A 23,879-nucleotide genomic window follows, 5' to 3' on the forward strand; every position below is an offset into this window, starting at 1 on the left:
AATTTTTGTTTTAATTGTATATATATTGAGTTTTTATCTTTTGGCTGTACGCCGCCCTGAGTCCTTCGGGAGAAGGGCGGTATAAAAATCTAATAAATAAATAAATAAATAAAATGAATAAATTAATAACCATGATTGATTGATTAATCATTATTCAATCATTATTTATTGAATTCCTTTTTTCTTTTCTTTTCAGAAAAAGGTAGCTGACCATCCGAACCGTACTCCTTCCATCTGGTTAGCGATGTATCGGGCGTTTGGGCGCCCCATTCTCCTCAGCAGCACCTTCCGCTATTTAGCAGACCTCCTGGGGTTTGCTGGACCCCTTTGCATTTCTGGCATCATTGACAGCTTATCCACCAATCCAGGCAATTCTACAGACGGCAATAGCACCACTGTAAGTTAACCATTCCAGCAGGTATAATGGGCTAGACCAGGGGTCTCCAACCTTAGTCCCTTTAAGACTTGTGGACTTCAACTCCCAGAGTTCCTCAGCCAGCTTTGCACTAGCTGGGGTGCGCGCGCATGCGCAGCTATAGGTGAGTTGGGCGACAACTTGTGTGCCTGGAAAAAATGGCTCTGCATGCCACTTCCAGCACGCATGCCATAGGTTCGCCATCACGGGGCTAGACTATTCATTTGTGTATTTGCCTCTGGTTGTTCTCAACCAGTATCTCCTACTCTTTCCTGCCTCTGCACAACTGTTTTTTCACTCTGGGAAAAACCTGGGGTTATGGATGCAGGAATTGGGTATATCTAATCTGGTGAAAAGAAGGACCGGGGGGACATACCAGGGACGCGGTGCCTCAGTGGCTAAGACCCTGAGCTTGTCGATCGAAAGATCAGCAGTTCAGCGGTTCAAATCCCTGGTGCCCTGTAACGAGATGAGCTTCTGTTAGTTATCCCAGCTTCTGCAAACCTAGCAGTTCGAAAGCAGGTAAAAAATGCAAGTAGAAAAATAGGGACCACCTTTGGTGGGAAGGTAACAGCATTCTGTGTGCCTTTGGCATTGAGTCATGCCGGCCACATGACCACGGAGATGTCTTCAGACAGCACTGACTCTTCGGCTTTGAAATGAAGATGAGCACTGCCCCCTAGAGTCGGGAAGAACTAGCACATATGTGCGAGTGGAATCTTTACCTTTACTTTTTAATCTGGGGATCAATTTATTTTCTAAGGCATCAAATGGCAGAAGAAGCAATGGATGGAAACTAATCAAGGAGAGAAACAATCTAGAACTAAGGAGAAATTTCCTGACAGTGAGAACAATTAATCAGTGGAACAACTTGCCTCCAGAAGTTGTGAAAGCTCCAACACTGGAGGTTTTTAAGAAGAGATTGGACAGCCATTTGTCTGAAATAGGATAGGGTTTCCTGCCTGAGGAGGGGATTGGACTAGAAGACCTCCAAGGTCCCTTCTATCTTTGTTACTTAAATTTAGAATAAACCTTCCTGAATTGAAATACTGTACTGAAGAGATTAGTATGCAATTGCTCTTGATTCATATTCTCTATGTAGGTCAGGTGTGTCCAACCTTGGCCACTTTAAGATTTGGGGACTTCAACTCCCAGAATTCCCCAACCAGCTGTTTTGACCTAGGCTTCCCAAAACACGAAGCAGACTCCTTGTCCTAACAAAAAACCCTTTTTATTAAGTTACTGTGACTTCCTCTCATTCACATCCAGCAAAGTCTTTCAAGGGAGAATTTACAGTCACAGACCTTACCTGGCTTAGAGAGCTGCCAGGCCGATACTTTCAAAACTTGGCAAGAAGTCTCTGAGAGTCACGAACCAATTAAGCGAACTGTCTCCTGCAAACTCCCCTCCCCTTTCACTCCTCTTTATTCCCTATGGGTGGGGCCATTCACTGTCCACCTGTGGCTTTACACCCATGTCGACCCTTGTTCCTTAGCTGTTCCCTTCTCCTGACAGCTCTGCCCATGCGCACACTGGGAAAAGGCTCCAGCTATTCTTCTGCCCCACTGATGTCTGACTCCGAAGGCAGCTGACAACTGTCAGACGGCCCTGGCCCTGTCTCTGCCTCCGATGCAGAGCACTCATCAGAGCCTTCCCCGGACTCCAGGACTGGCCCATGTTCCTCCCCAACCTCCTCACTGTCTCAGTCTGCCACCAGCTCCACTGGCTGCTGGTGAGCCACAACACTACCCAACTCTGGGAGTTGATATCCACAAGCGTTAAAGTTGCTAAGGTTGGATACTGTTGATGTAGACGATGGTCATAATTGTTCCTTTTATGGTTGGAGAATGCTTTCAAAGCTTTCTGAAGTTGCTTCTTTCTCTTCACTCCAAAGACATCTACAGGGCCATTCCTCACCTCAAGAGATTTCCTCAAAGACAATTATGTCCTGGCTGTTCTCCTCTTCCTGGCGCTTATCCTTCAGAGGACATTTCTCCAAGCTTCCTATTATGTTACCATAGAAACTGGCATCAACCTACGAGGAGCTTTACTGGTGAATAGTGACTAAATTTCATCCCCTTGTAACCTTTGATAAGGATTTTAATTAGGGGTGGGCTTCCAAAATTTTAGCAAGGGGTTCTCTGCCCGGTTGCTGGGTGGGCGTGGCCATGGCGGGCGTGGCCTAGTTGGCCTCCTGCACCACAGCGGGTGGGGGTTGCCCTCCCTGGGCTCCAGAGGCTTTCCTCAAGCCTCTGGGAGGGCGAAAATGCCTCCCCAGGCTCCGGAGGCCCTCTGGAGGTCAGATATGGGCCCGGATGTCCAGTAGGCCCATTTTTCGCCCTCCCCGAGCCTCCGCACATGCCCTGCACTTACCTGCACCCAAAATGGGCTGCATGGGAACTCCTGGGAGGGGAGGAGGGGCAGGCAAGGCCAGCCAGGAGTGGGATTTGGGGGTTCTCCAAACTGCACAGAATCTTAGCTAGAGGTTCTCCCGAGCCCCTGCGAACCCCCAACAGCCCACCCCTGATTTTAATTCTTCACACCTTTACTTAATCCGCTCGTTCTTAAGAAGTAGGTAAAGTAGGATAAAAGACATTTATATCAGGGATATGCAGTTTTCCAGAAGATTTTCCAAAAGACCCATTTTGGCCTTTGACTGGCATCTCAGATGCCGCCGTGACAAAACAATGGAATGGAAAGGCTAGGATGAAAAATAATTGAACTTACTTCATTGATATCTCAGTATAATTTCAATGAAATATAGTTCATATGATTACAGTTTTTTATACAGTACACTAATGTAGTCCATTTTGACCTCTTGAATGAATGGTGGGATATGTATCTAATAATTTAATAAATAAACTTAATTAATTGTTAGAATAGGAGCAGTCTAGTGTTGATGAAACACAAAAAAATGGATATAGAATTGGTTATTTATCCAGTTCTATGATATACCATGATACATGACAGGAGTGGTGATAAACTTGGTTATTTTCCATATCAACCCATACATTCCACTTGGTTGTGTGAAGATCCAACATTGGGAAGATGGGACCATTGTATAAACCAGCCTTCCATTAATTGATGCTCCCTAGATTGGTGAGTTAGAAATTTCCAGAATTTAGGAGGAATGGTCCCAATGTATGGTTCTAAAATTTTAAACTGGAACTACAGCCCACATGATGGTTCCCTTACATTGCGATGAGCTTGTACCGGTTGTGATTTCTGATGCTGAAATTCCTAATACTCACTGGTGTTTTTCTTGCTTCTTTTCCTAGGCAATGATCTATAACAAAATCCTGAGGCTTTCCACGTCTAATTTGTCCATGGGAGAGATGACATTAGGGCAGATTAACAACCTGGTTGCCATAGAAACAAACCAACTTATGTGGTTCTTGTTCCTGTGTCCCAATTTGTGGGCTATGCCCGTTCAGGTAGAGCATCGAAGTAAGGGCCAAATTTTTGGAAAAAGCAACAGATTTAAATTTTGATTTGAGTGTTTTGGAGAGAGAATACAGTATATGACTGAAACTGAAGGATTCCCAGCCCTTAAAAAGCGTCCCATCCTCACTGATATGATGAAGAACGACAAGTTCATTTTTACCTCAGATAGTATGGAATAAGCCAGTGTTTTGAAATCTCGGCAACTTGAAGACGTCTGAACTTCAACTCCCAGAATTCCCCAGTCAACCAGTATGCTGGGAGTTGAGGTCCACACATCGTAAAGTTGCCAAGGATGAGAAGTTCAGATTACATTAACTTTGCAAAGTACAGGTAGTCCTTGACTTACAACAACTCGTTTAGTGACCATTCAAGTTACAACGGCACTGAAAAAAGAGACTTATGACCGTTTTTCACACTTATATGACCATTGCAGCATCCCCATGGTCACGTGATCAAAATTCAGATGCTTGGCAACTGACTCACATTTATGACGGTTACAGTGTCCAGGGGTCAATGTGATCCCCTTTTGCAATCTTCTGACAAGCAAAGTCAATGAGGAAGCCAAGTTCACTTAACAACCAGATGACTAACTTATCAAATGCAATGATTCAATTAACAACTGTGGCAAGGAAGGTCATAAAATGGGGCAAAACTCACTTGACAAATGTTTCACTTAGCAACAGAAATTTTGGGCTCATTCGTGGTCATAAGTTGAGGAACCCCTGTACTTTGGACTGATGGTATTCAGTTCCTACGATCCTCAATTAACAAACATTGTTCATGGTTGAAGCTAGTAGTGTAACGTCTATCAGAGCGATGTGACAGTCATTGGCAACTACACCACGTAGTCTTATAATGTAGTTGTGTGTATCAAATCACAAGTGATTAATAACTGTGTTTCAATCCAAAATCCTGAGTGATTAATAATAATGTACCCTCTCGTTGGTAAAATACACAACTTGTTGAGATATCCTCTAAAGATGTTTTTTTATTTATTTTATTTAATTTTGTCAAAACAATATATACAAGCATAACACTAAAAGATTATATAATGTATAAACAAATATATGAGGAGAAACAAGGAAGTATAAGCATATATATATATATATATATATATATTTGTTTTCTGAGGTTTTCACGGGTGTTTGTATATAGGTCTTTAATTGTTGCATCTTCAGGCTTCAGCTTCGTGCTTCTGGGAGCAATGTGAGAAGCTGAAGCCTGAAGATGACGAATGAGACTTCGCCGAAACGCCGCCAAGACACTTCCAATTTTACACGGAGAAAACCCGAACAACTAAAGACATATATATATATATATATATATATATATATATATATATATATATATATATATATATATATATATATATATATATATATATATATATATAGGGGAAGAAACAAAAGGACAGGAATGGTAGGCACGTTTGTGCTCTTATGCACGCCCCTTAGAGTCCTCTCAGGAATGGGGTGAGGTCAACAATGGATAGATTTTATTTAAAGCTTTTGGGGTTATGAGAAGAGACCACAGAGTCAGGTAATGCATTCCAAGCACAGATAATTCTGTTATAGAAATCATATTTTCTGCAATCCAAACTGGAGCGGTTGACATTAAGTTTGAATCTATTGGTAGCTCTTGTGTTATTGTAGTTGAAACTGAAGTAGTCATGTTGTCCTTATTTAAACTGTGGTTTAAGACTGACAGGAATTCTAAAAATTTTAACGGAATCGGGCAGACAGGCAGACCAGATGCTGGTATATGCTGATGATATCTGTATTCCTCATCTGATCCCAGAGACACACGAATCTAGTATTTAGTTTGATAATTGTATAAACTGAAATAAATCGGATTTGATCCTAATTAAGGCAGTCCTCAGCTTATGACTTTAATGAAGCCCGTCCATTACGGTTGTTAAGTTGTGACAGTCATAAAGTGGGTTACCCACATAACTGACCGATTTTGTGCGTGCTCAGGGTTTCAACTCCTGCCTTCAAGGCATTAAAAATGATAAATAGTAATTAGCACTTAGATTTATATGCTGCTTCATAGTGCTTTTACAGCCATTCTAACTAATATCAATAGCACTTAGACTTGTACACCGCTTCACAGTCAAAAATCGGTGCAGTTACGTGCAAACAAATGGTGTTTTCTAAGCCCTTCTCCTTTCCCCTGTTCTTTGTAGATTATTATGGGAGTGATCCTACTCTACCACTTACTAGGAAGGAGTGCGGTGGTGGGGGCCGCTGTGATCTTACTGCTGGCTCCCATCCAGTATTTCATCGCAACCAAGTTGGCCGAGGCCCAAAAAAGTACTCTTGTAAGTTATTCTTGCTTCATTCTATTTCTGTTTTAATGTGAGCTGTCAAAAGTTGTTCTTCTTGAACCAGAGCACACGTGTCATTGAAACTATATTGTATTAAGTTATTGTCCAATCAAACCGATGCATACAGTACAGAATGATAGAGTTGGAAGCAGTGGCGAAATCCAATTATTTTTTACTACCGGTTCTGTGGGCGTGGCTTGGTGGGCATGGCAGGGAAAGGATATTGCAAAACCTCCATTCCCTCCCCACTCCTGGGAGAAGGATATTGCAAAATCTCCATTCCCACCCCACTCCAGGAGAAAAATACTGCAAAATCCCCATCCCCTCCCCACTCCTGGGGGAAGGATATTGCAAAATCTCCATTCCCACCCCACTCCAGGAGAAAGGATATTGCAAAACCTCCATTCCCTCCCCACTCCTGGGAGAAGGATATTGCAAAATCTCCATTCCCACCCCACTCCAGGAGAAAGATACTGCAAAATCCCCATCCCCTCCCCACTCCCGGGGGAAGGATATGGCAAAAAATCCATTCCCACCCCACTCCAGGAGAAAGATACTGCAAAATCCCCATTCCCTCCCCACTCCTGGGGGAAGGATATTGCAAAATCTCCATTCCCACCCCACTCCAGGAGAAAGATACTGCAAAATCCCCATTCCCTCCCCACTCCTGGGGGAAGGATATTGCAAAATCTCCATTCCCACCCCACTCCAGGAGAAAGATACTGCAAAATCCCCATTCCCTCCCCACTCCTGGGGGAAGGATATTGCAAAATCTCCATTCCCACCCCACTCCAGGAGAAAGATACTGCAAAATCCCCATCTGCTCCCCACTCCTGGGGGAAGGATTCCACATTCCCACCCTACTCTGGGGCCAGCCAGAGGTGGTATTTGCCAGTTCTCCGCGCTACACAAAATTTCCGCTACCGGTTCTCCGAACTGCTTAAAATTTCCGCTACCAGTTCTGCAGAACTTGTCAGAACCTGCTGGATTTCATCCCTGGTTGGAAGGGACCTTGTCCAACTCACTGCTCAAGCAGGAAACGCTATACATTTCAAACAAATCGGTCTCCAATCTCTTCTTTAAAACTTCCAGAGATTAAGAGATTAAGGAAAGGCATAGAATCCAAATCACATGAAGTATTCGTACCACTTTATAAAGCCTTAGTGAGGCCACACGTTGAATACTGCATCCTGATTTGGTCCCCACATTACAAAAAAAGATGTTAAGATTTTGGAAAAAGTGCAAAGGAGAGCAACTAAGATGATTAAAGGCCTGGAGACTAAAACATATGAAGATTTGTTGGCTTACACTTCCTGTCACTTCAACTTAGTGTGATCATGGTAGCTGAGGATGATGGTAATTGTCGTTTGACACATGGGATATATCAGCCTGGGGAAGGCAGACCTCAAAGACATAAAGGCTGTTTTCCCATAAAAGTCTGTCATTGACTCCAGTAGTCCCCCTCCCCTTTTATTGTTGTTAGTTGCGAAGTCGTATCCGACCCATCGCGACCCCATGGACAGCATTCCTCCAGGCCTTCCTGTCCTCTACCATCCTCTGGAGTCCATTTAAACTCATGCCTACTGCTTCAGTGACTCCATCCAGCCACCTCGTTCTCTGCCGTCCTTCTTCTTTTGCCCTCAATCTTTCCCAGCATTAAGCTCTTCTCCAGTGAGTCCTTCCTTCTCATTAGGTGGCCAAAGTATTTCAGTTTCATCTTCAGGATCTGGCCTTCTAAAGAGCAGTCAGGGTTGATCTCCTCTAGGACTGACTTGTTTGTTTGCCTTGCAGTCCAAGGGACTCGCAGGAGTCTTCTCCAGCACCTTAGTTCAAAGGCCTCAATTCTTTGGCGCTCAGCCTTTCTTATGGTCCAACCTTCACAGCCATACATTGCAACTGGGAAAACCATCGCCTTGACTATACGCACTTTTGTTGGCAGGGTGATGCCTCTGCTTTTTAGTACACTGTCTAGATTTGCCATAGCTTTCCTCCCCAGGAGCAAGCGTCTTTTAATTTCTTGGCTGCAGTCCCCATCTGCGGTGATCTTGGAGCCCAGGAAAATAAAATCTGTCACTACCTCCATTTCTTCTCTTAAAATGACATTAATCCCATTTTATCTTTCTGCACCTCTTTCCTTTTTATGGAACAAGGATTATTCTACAGAGAGGCTGAAGAAGACCAACGAAATATTAAAAGGCATCAAACTCTTAAAGTTATATGCCTGGGAGCACGTCTTCTGTCAAAACGTGGAGGATACGCGGATGAAAGAACTAACGAGTCTCAAAACTTTTGCTCTGTATACGTCGCTTTCCAGTAAGTAGTTGCTGACATTGTATGGCTGAATGGGTTGATCTGCCTTATTTAGTTTCTTTATTTGATATTAACTATTATCCAAAAACTAATAAAGGGTGGCTTCTTTAGGGGGAGGGGGTTTCATAAATTTAGTGCTTTCTTTAAAAAAAGAAAGAAAGAAAACAAACAGAAAATTAACTCATGTTTTGACATAGAAAGATAAGAACGTAACTTAGTCTACAGCAATACTGAGTATAGCAGAGAGCCAATCTGTTGTAGTGGTTAAGGCATCAGGCTAGAAACCAGGAGACTGTGAGTTCTAGTCTGGCTGTACCCATGAAAGCCACATGGGTGACTTTGGGCCAATCACCAGGAGACAGTGAGTTCCAGTCCCGCCTTAAGCATGAAAGGCGGGACTGGCTGAGTGACTTCGGCCCAGTCCAACTCACCTCACAGGGTTGTTGTTGGGGCAGGGGAATAGGAGGAGGCTATTTTGGCTCAGGAATTCTAGGAGTTGAAGTCCATCAGTTGCCAAGTTTGGAGGGCCCCCGTTTAGTTTTTGAATTTGATGCTCTAATCTTAGCCAATGCAATCCTGGGCTATATCAACAGAAGGAAAGACATCAAGATCGTGAGAAGTGATAATATCATTTTATACTACAGTAGTGAGGCCACACTTGGACTCTCGCATACAGTTCTTGGTCGCCATGATACAAAATAGACGTTGAAGCAGAGAAGACCAACAAAGATGATTAAGGGTCTGGAAGGGGCTAAATTGTATGATGAACAGTTGCAGGAACTAGGAATGTCTACCTTAACCATTTGACCAGGCTGGTATAAGGTCCCCTGCCTTGAGGAGAGGGTTGGACTATAATAGTGATGGCTAACCTTTTTGCCATTGTGTGCCAAAAGCGGGGAGAGCGTGGGGGGTCACGTGAATGTGCCTACACTCATAATTATATGCGTCCCCCCGTGCATGCGCGCATGACCCCCCCACCCACACTCCCCCCACTTTTGGCACGCGATGGCCCAGTGGGCCCGGTAGGCCGTTTTTTGCTCTCTCCAGGCTCCAGAGCCTCTCTAGGAGCCTGGGGAGAGCAAAAACAGATTTCCCCATCCCCCTGAAGGCCAACTGGAAGCCGGAAAAGACCTGTTTGCCGATTTACGGTCCCACCAGAGAAGCCTGGAGAGAGCAAAAAACAAGCCTTCCCCACCCACCCCCAGACCCTCCAGAGGTAGAAAAGAACCTGTTTCCCTACTTCTGGAAGGTCCAAAAATCACCTGGCCGGCCAACGTGCACATGCATGCCAGAGCTGAGCTTGCATGCCCACCAATATGGATCTGCGCGCCACCTGTGGCACGTGTGCCATAGGTTCGCCATCATGGGACTATAAGATCTCCAAGCTCCCTTCCAGCAGTATGAGTCTATATTCTGTAGCAGACAAATAGGAACTAGAGTCTATGGCAGAGATGGTGAACCTTTTTAGCACCGAGAGCTGAAAAGGGAGCGTGCGCACATATGCTCGTCAGGGCCACAACCAGGAAGAGCAGCTGCCCAGGGGGCATGTGCGTGCCAGATAAGGTACTTCTGGTTTCCAGCGCGCACATCTTCTGGTTATTGCCGCACATGCTCAGACCAGAAAACGGAAGACCAGCTCTTCCGGTTTCCAGCACTGCTGCACGCACAAAAGCCAGCTGATCGTCGCGCCCAGAAACCCGGAAGAGGAACGGGTGACGCCACGCATGCCAGGCGACACAGCTCCGCATGCCACTTCGGGCAGGCGTGCCATAGGTTTGCCCTCACGGGACTATGGGGACACGTGTGCTATTGTTTAGGTTAGTTTAGCTTCTGTTTATTTCTAAAATTCAATTTCCTCTCCGTTTCAGCTCTGAACAGAGGAATCACACGCAGCGAAAATGTTATGTTTCCCACATGTCTGTATTCATTTTTTCAGCCTTGTGACACTTCCTGTGTCCCAAAATGAAGTTTATGAGTTAATATTTCCCTTGACTAAGGGAAAAAAAGAGACAACCCCCCCCCATCCAATAAAAATGATCTTCTGACCTATTTTTTGCTTTTCTCATACTCTGAGATGCATGGCAACCATCTCCAAATAATTCCAAAGGGTTCCTTTTAAACTTGGTGACATGAGTTGGTTTACATTAGTAATTACTGAGACCACGTCTACGAAAGGATGATAAATGGCTTTGTTTGTAGTTTCAAGGAGCTCTCTAGGGCTTCAGCTAATACACCACCATAATTTCAAATAATTCCTTTTCTCACAGACTTACATTTTAAAAAGTACAAGGTCTCCTGGGAATATGTTCCCCAATGCAAACTATATACAAACTGGGAAATATACAAACAGTAATATTTCCCGTTTGTTTTTATTTGACGGGAAAATAATTCTTTTCCCTCTTAAGGACACACACACACATAGGTCTTTGGTTATTCGGGTTTTCTCCCGCGTAAAATTGGAAGTGTCTTGGAGACATTTTGACAAAGTCTCATTCGTCATCTTCAGGCTGGTGTTATCAGCTTCGTGCTTCTAGGAGCAATGTGTGATCGCAAACAGCTGTGATCACACATTGCTCCTAGAAGCACAAAGGTGCTTATATATATATATATATGTTTTCTGAGAGTGTTTGTATGTAGGTCTTTGGTTATTCAGGTCACACATTGCTCCTAGAAGCATGAAGCTGAAGCCTGAAGATGACGAATGAGACTTTGTCGAAACGTCGCCAAGACTCTTCTAATTTTACGCGGGAGAAAACCCGAATAACCAAAGACCCATATATATATATATATATATAGTTCTGGCAGAAAATAATATGGAAACATTGTGCTGTACAGATTCTGAAATATTTGGTGTCTCAAATGAATGGATGGTTTGTGTTTGTTTTTCGCAGTTTTTATGAATGCAGCTATACCTATTGCAGCTGTTCTCGCGGTAAGAATGGTTTTGGGGGTAGGTGGGTGGGTTGATGCACGTCAATATAAAATACGCTCGGGATCTTTATTTTTTTCCCAATAATCTCTATTTCTTGAAATACAAATCAGGGCGTTTTGGTGTCCAAAGAGTAGAAAGCTTATCTTTTTTATTTTATTTATTTATTTTGTCAATCATATATAAGATAACAGGTAAAAGTATAAACATAAACATTGTACCTTGATGAACGTATCTTTTCTTTTATGTACACTGAGAGCATATGCACCAAGACAAATTCCTTGTGTGTCCAATCACACTTGGCCAATAAAATTCTATTCTATTCTATAATTTGAATACATGAAAAGAGTAAGTAAAAAGGAATATTAGGACGGAGACGGTAGGCATGCTGGTGCACTTATGCATGCCCCTTACAGACCTCTTAGGAATGGGGTGAGGTCAACAGTAGATAGTTTAAGCTTAAAGTTTTGGGATTTGGGGGAAGAAACCACAGAGTCAGGTAGTGCATTCCAGACACTCTGTTACTGAAGTCATATTTTCTGCAATCAAGTTTGGAGCAGTTTACCTTGAGTTAGCAAGGATTTGAGTCAATTTGGTCCAGTGGTTAAGGCAACCAAGCTAGAAAGCAGGAGGCCATGAGTTCAAGTCCTGCCTTAACCAAGAAAACCAGCCAGGTGACTTCGAGCCAATCACTAGGAGCGCGTGAGTTCTAGTCTTGCTTTAGCCATGAAAGCCAATTCGTCACTCTCAGCCTCACCTCACCTCACAGGTGGTGGTTGTGGGGACAACAGGAGGACAGAAGGTGGGTTGGGTATGTTTGCCACATTGACTAATTTGCAAAAACAATAAAGGCGAGATAAATAGAATTTAATGGAGCAAATTTTATACTTATCGCAATAAGGAAGGTTTCTTTACCGGAAATACGTTATAATGACGAGCAAAGTCTAGCACTTAAATAGTACCATAGGGAAGACCTGTGAATCCAAGAAATAAATAAAGAAATCTATATTCCAGATATTTCTTAAATGATGTAAACTCTCCCCCTTTTTTTCCTATCGGTGCAACATCACGGTGCGTATACAAAAGGGACAAGCTTGCCTTGCCACCGTGCAGGGTGTTCCTTTTACCAGTTTGCAGTTTTGATGTACATTTAATTTATATCCATAGTTCTTGAAAGGAAGGGTGTGTCAATAAGGCTAGCAATGCTTTGAATTTGATTCCTCAGACAGGTCCTCTGCAGCTCTTTAAAGCAGCTATGTTTCCCCCTGAGTGACAGCTGCTGTAGGGCAGGAGTCTCCAACCATGGCAACTTTAAGCCTGGTGGACTTCAACTCCCAGAATTCTGGGAGTTGAAGTCCGCCAGGCTTAAAGTTGCCAAGGTTGGAGATTCCTGCTGTAGAGGACACTGATGTAAGACACTTCATGGAGATTCATAGAAACAAGAGAGGAGGGGGCTTAGAAGCTGATAGCTGCAGTAATATGGAGGTCATCCCACCACCTAGCTAGAAAACGTAAAGAAGAACATCAAGTGGTCTTTGAATTGAGTTTAAGACCCCATGGTTTCTTTGAAAAGCAACATTTGCCTCTACTCATCGTTATCTTCTTTTCTTGATCCACCAGACTTTTGTGACCTACACATACGCTGAAGATTCACAGCTGACTACAGCTCAAGCTTTTGCGTCTCTCTCGCTGTTCCACATCCTGGTCACACCCTTGTTCCTGCTGTCCACCGTTGTTAGATTTGCGGTCAAGGCCATCATAAGGTAGGTGAGATAATGCTTTAAAACAGAGCAGTTACAATTTAACCAACAAACTATATTGAAGTAGACTAGAGTAGAGTAGACTAACTAGAATAGAATAGAATAGAATAGAATAGAATAGAATAGAATAGAATAGAATAGAATAGAATAGAATAGAATAACAAGAGTTGGAAGGGACCTTGGAGGTCTTCTAGTCCAGTGGTCTCCAACCGTGGCAACTTTAAGCCTGGAGGACTTCAACTCCCAGAATTCCCCAGCCAGGTTTGCTGGCTGAGGAATTCTGGGAGTTGGAGTCCTCCAAGCTTAAAGTTGCCAAGGTTGGAGACCCCTGTTCTAGTCCAACCCCCTGCTTGAGCAGGAAAACCTACACCACATCAGACAAATGGTTATCCGATCTCTTCTTAAAACTTCTAGTGTTGGAGCATTCACAATTTCTGGAGGCAAATTGTTCCACTGATTAATTGTTCTCACTGTCAGGAAATTTCTCCTTAGTTCTAAGTTGCTTCTCTCTTTGCTTAGTTTCCACCCATTGTTTCTTGTCCTGTCCTCAACTGCTTTGGAGAATAGCTTGACTCCCTCTTCTTTGTGGCAGCCCCTGTAAATTGGGGTTTGCCCAATGGGACAACCTCACCATTATGCTGTCAAGGTTCCAGAAAAACCTCTTCTATATAAAAAAAATCTCAGAAGCCATTGTCTTTCAAAGTTCTTTACTAGCATAAGGAAACTGGCACACGATGAGTGAAATTCCAAAACTGAAACTTCCGGATTCTTTTCTCAGTTATACAAACCCCAAGAGTCCCACCCCCCTAACCTCTTTGCCGGTCACATGGTCCAACGTTCTTCCACTTTATTCGAAACCTCTTCTTGCCACTCCTTCTGCAGATGCGAACACAATCCGACCTTGACCGCTTGAAGAATGTAAGCATACCCATCACCCCCTCTTCTCCCCCTCAGGGGAGAAATGTAGCAGCGTCTGGAAAACCTACGGCCTAGTATGGTTTCCAGGCCTGACATATGCCTTCTTCCAAATAAGTAGACTTGTGGAGATCAAGGGACATTCCTGGTGTTTCTTCAAAGGGTGGATTCCCATGACCATCTTCATCATTGTAACTGAAGTATTATGAGAGCTTGACAAGTAGTCCTCGACTTACAAGCACAGTTGATCCCAATATTTCTGTTTGCTAAGCCAAAATTTGCATGCTTAGCAACTGGTTCATATTTATGACGGTTGCAGGGTGCCGGGCTCATGTGATCACCTTTTGTGACCTTCTTGCAGGGAAAGTCTATGGAGAAGCCAGATTCAGATAACAACCGTGTTATTAATTTAACAACCGCAGCATTTCACTTAACAACTATGACGAGAAAGGTCGTAAAATGGGACAAAACTCATTTCGCACCTGTCTTGCTTAGGAATGGATATTTTGGACTCACCTATTGTAAGTCCAGGACTATCTGTATATCAGAAAAGACATATTGTGACAAGCAGAATAAATAAATAAGCATCATTTATTTGATCCCAAATTATATTTCTGTTAAAACACTTTTTATGCAGTATTTTTTCCATAACTTCTGTTCATACATCATGGTCCGTATCTTGAATATTTACAAAATGTTCATATTCATAAGATATTTCACTGGGAATCGTACCAGAATAAATGACGCTATTCAGTCTACTTACCGTATTTTTTGGAGTATAAGACGCACCTTAGTTTTTGGGGAGGAAAATAAGAAAAAAGCTGATTGGCAGGTGGATCGGCCTCCCAGAATACCCCCAATCAGCTGTTCCCAGAGGTGAATTTTAGCAACAGGTTCCTTGGTTTTGAGCTCTGCGCCTTGCTTTTTTTTTGCTTTTTTTTCTGCCTCTGAAAGCCTCCGAAACAGCTACAGAAAAAAAGCCTCTGAAGCTCTGTTTGGAGGCTTTTTTTTCTGAAGCTCTGTTTGGGGGCTTCCTTTCTGAAGCTTCGTTTCTGATGCTTTTCTCAGCCTCTGAAACCTCTGGATGGGGCTACATTCGGAGTATAAGATGCACCCAGATTTTCACCCTCTTTTTTGGGGGAAAAAGGTGTGTCTTATACTCCAAAAAATACGGTATCTGCCTTATCACTGGAAGTTTTTTAGATGATTAATTCTTCTTGGGACATTCAAGCATTGAACCCCACCCTCCTCATCCCCATGGCAGCTGATACCTTGAGACAAAATCATTCAACAATTATGAACAAATTCCTGAAGTTTGGCAGAGAAACAGTTAACAAAACACAGCATGAAAGTTTTGACGTGTCATATTAAATTATGTGTATATAAATTGTCAGAGACTGGCTAATTTATTTTTTTTCTGTTTGAACTTAGACACAGCTCCATTCTTTTGTTTAATTTTGGCTTTTGTTCTTCACCCGGAAATGTCTCTGAATGATTCTGCATCAGAGAACATTCTGGAAAAAAATATGGACGCTGACAAAAAAAAAGTATAACAAACCGATAAAAAAAGACTCAAGCCTTTCCCCCACCCCCCAAATCCCACAAAATCAGTTGGGTGGAAATGTGCAAATGCCACCACAAGAAACCTTTAAAAAGCTCCTTTTTAAAGTCTAAACATTTTGTTCTTCTTCCTTCCAAATAGTCCAAAAGAAAAGAAAAGAAAAAATAAATCTTAATGTTGTATAAAGGATCAAGATTCCTCACTGTGTGGGTGCTATATTTAGCATCCTGTAGTTCCAAAACTAGCAGGTCCATTGCACTGTGGGTAGATCAGATGAAGCGGTTCAGTGTTTGCCAAGACAGAATGCAACTTTTTCAAGGATAAATTTTCTCTGTTTTGCCCTCAACAGCCAAAATAATTGCAGGAGGATAAATAATGCTTGGCGCTTCATTTCCTTCTACATCAACCTGGTTACCCTCCATCAATTTAGTTTACAGAAAGAAGTGCTCTGTACCAAGAGTAATTCAATCTATATATGTTCTCTATATATGTCCAAACTGTCCCAAAAGTGCTTTTCCAAAAGGCAACAGGAGTTTCTTGGGGTTTTTTTCCCCTTGAAAACATTTCGCTTCTCATCCAAAAAGCTTCTTCAGTTCATCAGAGAAGAAGTCCTTTAGCGAGAACTGAAGCAGCTTTTTTTGGGTGAGAAGCGAAATAGTTTCAAGGGAAAAAAAACAAAGTCCAGTTGCTTTTTGGAAAAGCACCTTCTGGATAACCATGACCTGGATGATTAAGACTCTCCATAGACCTTCTTACCAAACTGCTCCATTTCGTTTGGTGAAGTTGCCTTATTTCTCTAATTTACTATTAAAGAGTTTTATTTAAATGGCTGCCCTTTCTTTAGGACAGTGTAAAATACCTCTTTTTCCAACAAGCCCAAGGTTAGGGTGATTTGTGAACCCATAGGAACAATCCAAATTCTTTTTTCACATTCCTGACATGGTGTGTTTGTTACTATTACTATTATTATCATTTTAAAATATGCTTGTTTATCTATAAATTGTTTTCAAGCTCGAAAGAGTAAAACTCTGGTCCCAGTGAGTGAGTGACTCAAATTTGATTTCACATCATTATATTTGCCTTCATTTGTTTGCAGACTTTTATACATCTTGGATCACTGGGTGATTAAGCAGTTGGGAAGCTTATAATTATCAATATATCAGATATATTGGAATAATAGCATGGGCCGCCAATATTATATTTACAAAACCATATTGGGGGAAATTAATTTAAAGAGCCGCTCTCAGTAAGAGTGGAAATGTGAGGAGTCTGGTATTTTTATTATGACCAACAAAGGCTAACAGAATAACAGAATTGGAAGGGACCTTGGAGGTCTTCCAATCCACCCCCTGCTCAAGCAGGAAACCCTATACCATTCCGGACAAATGGTTGTCCAATCTCTTCTTAAAAACCTCCAGTGATGGAGAACTCACAACACTATAAAAGCATCTTAACAATTTTGTGTGTTATCACTAGTTTTTGTTTCTTTCTTTCTGTTTTCTAGTGTGCAGAAATTAAATGAATTTCTCTTAAGTGATGAGATTGGAGATGACAGCTGGAGAAATGGAGAGAGCCCATTGGCATATGAATCGTGTAAAAAGCACACAGGATTAGTAAGGGATGATTCTCCTCCTCCTCCTCCTCCTCCTCCTCCTCCTCCTCCTCCTCCTCCTCCTCCTCCTCCTCCTCCTCCTCCTCCTCTTCCTTTTATTTTAAGCTTCAAAATATATTACAGATTTATGTCTACTGATAGCCAGTTCCCTATACTATTTTTTATAAGAACTCTGAAGACTACGGAATGATCTCACTTAAATAAATGAGGTTCTTAGCAGTAAGAAAAAATTGCTACTTTTTAATAAGTAGGAACGGATTATTAATTTTGATAATTATTTGCAAAGTAACATAAATATAGAAGACTGGGCTGGGATTTATTGATTGATTTAGGTTTAGATTTAGGCACTACAGGTTTAGGTTTGGGACCCAGATTGTTGGGGGGCAATATGCTGACTCTGTAAACCGCTTAGAGACGGGCTGTAAAAAGCACTATGAAGCGGTATATAAGTCTAAGTGCTATTACTGCATGATTTTAATGATTCTGGAAAGCTCATAATGTCAAACGACAAGATGAAAAGCTGCAATACAATATACATGAATAACACTCTGGCAATGATTGCTCTATGGCAGCGTTCCGTTACCTTGGCAACTTTAAAATGTATGGACTTCTACTCCCAGAATTCCAGAGTCAGCATACTGGCTGGGGAATTTTGGGAGTTGAAGTCCGCACATCTTAACGCTGCCAAGATTGAGAAACATGGCGGTTTTTATCAGGTCTCATTGAACAGTATCTATTATTTCAGTAGAGATGAAAATGTTTTATAAGACGGATTGCTAGCTGAATAATCAGTCTTTCTCTCTTTTTTTTCATCTGGACTTTGGACCAGCAGTGATGAAAATAGACCACTAAGTATCATGATTTAAAAGAACTTAGGGAACATGAAACAAGATCTGATCCATTCCAGGAAAGAAGATGAGTGAAAGAAACTAGATAGGTAGTCCTCCACTTACCACCATAACCGAGCCTGGAATCTTGGTTGCTGAGTGAAGCAAACGTTATGTGAGATGCCACGTGGCTGCTTCGCTCAACAACTGCAATCCTGGCACTTCTGGTGGTGGTCGTTAAGTGATCGCACAAGTCATTAAATGGACAGAGCGAGTGGTGCGGTGGCCTAGAGGTGGAGCGCTCACCTCACAATCAGGAGGCTGTGAGTTCAATCCTAGATAGAGGCAGAGATTTCTCTCTCTGGGCACAATGAGAATATATCTGCTGGGGGGAAAAAAACTCCGCACTGGTGACAGGAAGGGCAACTGGCCAGTAAACACTCAGCTCCATTCAGTTGCCCTGACTCCACAATTCGGAATTCCAATTACGGAATCATTAAACGACCACAAAAATTTTTTTTTAATGGACAGAGTCCCAGGTATTGAACATGGAGTGCCAGTGGAGGGCAGGAACCTGGGAAGTTTTACCTGAACTGAAAATCCCACCGAAATCCAACATTAAGCCTTTCAGGGCCTTCCCCATCTGCCTGAGATGTCCTGTGTTACTTAACTTACTGTGCTGCCTCTCTGTTCTCTGCATGGATTTGACTCCCTCTTGTCTCTAGGGGCTGACTGAAAGAGTTGACTGCCAAAAGATATCGCCTCTCCTCCATGCGTGGAAGGAAATGCTTTTGGCAGGAGTGCAGCAACGCAAATCATCTGGATCTGAACTAGATTTCTGCCCCCCCCTTGCCCCCTCCGAAGAATGTCAGGTTCCCTCGCTAGGCAGCTCTTTCAGTAATCCCCAAGAGACGAAAGACAGAGTCCTCTTGGCGGGCAGCGACAGGCTTTCAATCTTCTCTGCCGTCTTCTCCATTGAATTTTTGGGGAAGCTGGCAGACGAGCTTGCGAATAGCAAACGCCTGATCGCAGGGCGAGTCATAAATTCGAACCCGGGGGGCACACATCCAGATGACGATCATGTATGTTGCCGGGAGGGAGGGCATGACATTTTATGACATCTCGAAGTACTTTATAGGCTGCAAAACACTCTTTCTGAGGTTGTTTTATTTATTTGTCGAGTACGTGTTAGATAACATGTATAAGTATAAGCATGAATTGAATACATAAAATGAATACAATTAAAGGGAACATTAGGACAGGGACGGAAGGCACGGTGGTGCTCTTAAGCATGCCCCTTACAGACCTATGAGGAATGGGGTGAGGTCAACAGTAGACAGTTTAAGCTTAAAGTTTTGGGGGTTTGGGGAAGAAACCACAGAGTCAGGTAGTGCATTCCAGGCATTGACCACTCTGTTGCTGAAGTCATATTTTCTGCAATCAAGGTTGGAGCGGTTTACCTTGAGTTTGCTCATGTATTGTTGTGGTTGAAGCTGAAGTAGTCATTGACAAGTAGGACATTGTAGCAGATGATTTTATGAGCTGTGCTTAGGTCATACCGAAGGCAGCGTAGTTCTAAATTTTCTAAGCCCCAAATTTCAAGTCTGGTGGCATAAGGTATTTTGTTGCAAGTGGAGGAGTGGAGAACTCTTATTGTGAAATATTTCTGGACACATTCAGTTGTATGCAATGTGGGTTCCAGACAGATGAGCTGTATTTGAGAATTGGTCTAGCAAATGTTTTGTATGCTCTGATTAGTATTGTAATATTACAGGAGAATAAGCTATGCAAGATTAGGTTTACAACCCTTAATGCCTTTTTAGTGATGTTGTTACAGTGGGCTTTGGCAATTAGATCATTTGATATGAGTTCTCCAAGGTCCTTGACAAAGTGAGGGTCATCTACAAGATCATGTCCACTTTGCTTGTATTTAGTGTTCTGATTCTTTTTTCCAATGTGTAAGACAGAGCATTTGTTGGTTGAGATTTGGAGTTGCCAATTTTTTAACCATTCCGACATTAAGTCAAGGTCTCTTTTTTTTCACAAAAAAGTTTTGATAATGTTGAAGTTATCTACTTCAGTAATCAGGTGGAGATAAAGCTCTTTCTTCTTTCTTCTCTTTTTTTGTCCATATCTGAAGCATCCCAAAGCCATAAATCGGAAACAGCCCTTGAGACACCAGCTGGATGGCTATGATCAACCACAAAGAATATCCACTCAACATCTAACCATCGATGAGTGTGCTATCAAGGTGCCTTGTGTTTTAAAGTAGAGCAATCAATCCAATATTTTCTCATTAAAACTTAAGTCTATTCTGATAATCCAGCTGAGATGGACCTTCTGTAGTTAATCTTCAGCCTGATCTGGAAGCAGGTGTTCTTTTCTTTAAATACTAGTTCCTCAACATGGGGATGTTTAATATCTTTGCCTTCACTTAAGATAAATCTCTGGTATGGAAGATTTTATTGATTGATTGATCCCTCCCTCCCTCCCTCTCTCCATCCATCCAATTTATTGGCTGTCCATCTTACCATAAGGTAACTCTGGCAGCTTTTAAAAAAATGCTTTTAAAAGTTAAAAAAAAAAAACAGAGGCTCTGACGATCCCGTGGCTCAGCTGGGCATGGGTGGGGGGCCAGAGATTTTTGCTACCGGCTCTCTGAACCACCAGCCGCCATCGCTACCAGATCGGCTGATCCGGTCCAAACTGGGAGCATTTTACCCTTGCTGTTGTGTCTGCGCCCCCTGAGCTGGGCCCCCTGCCAGAAAGTGACTTGGAAAGTGAGGGGGAAGGGCCATCAGGACTTACCTCTGGAGCACCGGCTCCTCTGGCTCAGCTCCAGGAGTCAGAGGCAGGCTAGGTGGAGGAGATAATGAGGCCTCTGTCCCCTGACTCTTTCTCCCCCCAGGCCATGCCTCCAGACCCGGCTGCTGGCAATCAGGCCTGGCTAAATCCCAGGTTTCACAGATACGAGATGAGGCTACAACAAAGGAACGGGTGGGGCAGGCCTAGAGAGTGCTGAATCACGGAGCCACACCCCACAGAGTATAAAAGCAGCCCTGGCTGCTCTTCTGCTCCGTGACGAGCAAACAATTGAGCTGAACTATTTGACTCATGGAGAAGTGAGCTGAACTCTTTGACTCGTGGAGAAGTGAGCTGAACATTCGGCCTGGATTACTGACTTCCTGGTTGCCCGGCAACCCCAAGATAAGGGACACTTTGGCAGGCAGCTGCAGATTCCCTGCCAGGACTGATAGCAGCCATGAACTCAATTACTGGCTCGCTTAGCCAGCTCGCGTGGCTGAGGCCGGGAGAGGACAGAACATCTGCCTTGGTATCTTTTATTCTTGTGGCATTTCAAAATCTCTTTTTGAAAAAGCTTTGTTATCCTAACCCCGGTTTGTAAGAGTTACAGACGTGCTTGCCTGTTAACCACAGCATAATGATGACATGCATCTGTTTGCAGTTTCTAATGTACGATATTATGCATTGCAGGTAACTAACGGATACTTTTCCTGGGGAAGTGGGCTAGCCACATTATCCGATATTGATATCAGAATCCCAACAGGTAAATAAACCTTGAATGTTCTTTTTTATAAAAAAAGTTTTTATTTTATTTTATAGACAAACATACATTTAAAACATCAGTAATTCCTTCTGTGTAACGTCTCGGTGTTTTCTTCCTGGCTCCATCTTTTGTTGTTTTTCTTTCTTCACTCCAATTTAAACTATTACCATTTTTCCACAGATACATTATTATCCTTTTCTTACATAATTGTCCATTGCTCATCTATACCTTTCTTCTAACCCAGGGGTCTGCAAACCTGGCTCTTTTAAGACTTGTGAACTGGTAGTAAAACCGGTAGTAAAACCGGTTCGTACGAACCGGTCCGAACCGGGGCCAACCCACCACTGCTATGATCCCATTAATTTCTAACTGAGCAGTTCTTCCATTGAGAGATTTATGTCCATTCCTTTTAACACCCCTCCCCCCAATTTTTTTGCAAAACATACAACCCAAAGAAACAATAATTAAACAGAAGCTTTGAATGCAAATGGCCTCTATTTCCTGAAATGTAGGGATATTTATACATGTATGCAACCAGCTGGGATAATCATTAACTGAATACTCTAAGGAAGGAATGTATGAAAGGATTTAATTTTGATGTATTAATTTGCAGGCCAGATGACCATGATCGTAGGACAGGTTGGCTGTGGCAAATCTTCTCTCCTTCTTGCTATCCTCGGTGAGATGCAGACCTTAGAAGGGAAGGTTCATTGGAACCGGTACGTTTTCAAATGGTTTAACTTCAACTTTAGATTTTTAGGATTTTTAGAATTATCGGGCAATTTAAATTAGTCTTTTATAGCTGGTTTTAATTTTTGTAACGTTGTTTTATTTGGCTGTAAACTGGCCTGAGTCCTTCGGGAGAAGGGCAGTATAAAAATCTAAATAATAAAATAAAAATAAAATAAACCACAGTTGTCTAGAAAGAGATGATTAAATCTGGATAGAGGAGCTATTTTTTTAATTTATTTTTTATTTTACACAATCTGACAGACACACAACATATAACATACAAATATTTCCTATTTCTAAACAGCGTTTCTTAGTGGTCTTCTCTCGGTTTGATACCTTTCCCCCCATATCACATTTGTTATTTTATTTTCTTTCTTATCCCCTTTTCTTTATTTACATTAAATTATCTAATATCAATAGCTTTCCTTTTCTAGATTCGTACATATTTATTATTTACATATTATACATAATAATAATAATAACAGAATTGGAAGGGACCTTGGAGGCCTTCTAGTCCAACCCCCTGCCCAGGCAGGAAACCCTACACCACTTCAGACAAATGGTTATCCAACATCTTAAAAATTTCCAGTGTTGGACTTCCGGTTTGGCACCGTAGGTGATGGCGGTGATCTTTACGATCACCAACCTCTGGATTATGTGGAATCGCTAGGACAGCTTAAATCTGCTGTCCAGCGGTTCGGAAAACCCCTTCTTCGGGAGAAGGAGAAGGTGGTGAGCTGAGGGCAGAGGTTGAATTTCCCTAAAGCCCCTGAGAAAAAAGGGGTTTGAAGGGTTAAGTTCCCTCCAGTAACCCGAAGTGCTCCAGATCCGAGGATTCTTCTGCTTTGGCGGAATCAATCACCACGACCAAACGCCGAGATTTATTTTGGACAATAAAGGATTATACCGGACAGAACGAAAGTGGGAGAACTTTAAGCAAGTAGCCAAGCCGATTCCCCGATACTTTGTAACAAGCTTGAAAACAGTAAAAAAATGGAGGCGAATTGTTAACAAGTTAACGAGTGGAAAGCGAAAGTGATACTTTCAGCGTTTGTCTGCAGTTGGCAATTTGCATGTTACTTGCTGCTCTTACTCTTTAACTCTTTGCTGCCTGCTGATAGAATCTAGGGGAGATTTTTAAATACTGCTTTAAAAGACTGTGTTTCTTAGAGGTTAAGAAGATTTAAAGTGAATATTAAGTTGGAAATAAAATAAATATATAATTTTATAGAAGATGGCAGCCAAACAATTAAAGTCTACTGTAACAAAGAGCTCTGGAACTTTATCAGCTGGTGCCTCCAGCTCATACAGCAGAGACTAGAACATTGAATTTAGAGGCGTTACAAGAGAACTTAAAAGGCTTTATAGAAGAAAAATTTAAAGTAATAACTGATGAGATGTCTGAAATGAAAGAGCAGATATCAGAAATTCAAGTGGGAAATAAAGAAGTTAAAGAAGGATTTGTAATGGCAGTACGAAG

At 42.3% G+C, this 23,879-nt stretch overlaps 1 protein-coding gene across 1 annotated transcript in view; it reads left to right on the top strand.

Annotated features, from left to right (window-relative positions):
* Nucleotides 1-23,879, top strand: part of ABCC9 (ATP binding cassette subfamily C member 9) — a 145,730-nt gene that overhangs the window by 31,194 nt on the left and 90,657 nt on the right. Inside the window, exons 7-17 of the mRNA XM_058190933.1 lie at nucleotides 197-397; nucleotides 2,310-2,468; nucleotides 3,694-3,849; nucleotides 6,045-6,179; nucleotides 8,336-8,498; nucleotides 11,387-11,427; nucleotides 13,045-13,187; nucleotides 17,165-17,273; nucleotides 20,240-20,350; nucleotides 21,595-21,667; nucleotides 22,281-22,386. Of these exons, the coding sequence (XP_058046916.1) occupies nucleotides 197-397; nucleotides 2,310-2,468; nucleotides 3,694-3,849; nucleotides 6,045-6,179; nucleotides 8,336-8,498; nucleotides 11,387-11,427; nucleotides 13,045-13,187; nucleotides 17,165-17,273; nucleotides 20,240-20,350; nucleotides 21,595-21,667; nucleotides 22,281-22,386 (1,397 nt within the window). The remainder of the gene's footprint in view (nucleotides 1-196; nucleotides 398-2,309; nucleotides 2,469-3,693; nucleotides 3,850-6,044; nucleotides 6,180-8,335; nucleotides 8,499-11,386; nucleotides 11,428-13,044; nucleotides 13,188-17,164; nucleotides 17,274-20,239; nucleotides 20,351-21,594; nucleotides 21,668-22,280; nucleotides 22,387-23,879) is intronic.

The sequence above is a fragment of the Ahaetulla prasina genome, chromosome 7 (genome assembly GCF_028640845.1).
Source record: "Ahaetulla prasina isolate Xishuangbanna chromosome 7, ASM2864084v1, whole genome shotgun sequence".
Taxonomy (NCBI): Eukaryota; Metazoa; Chordata; class Lepidosauria; order Squamata; family Colubridae; genus Ahaetulla; species Ahaetulla prasina.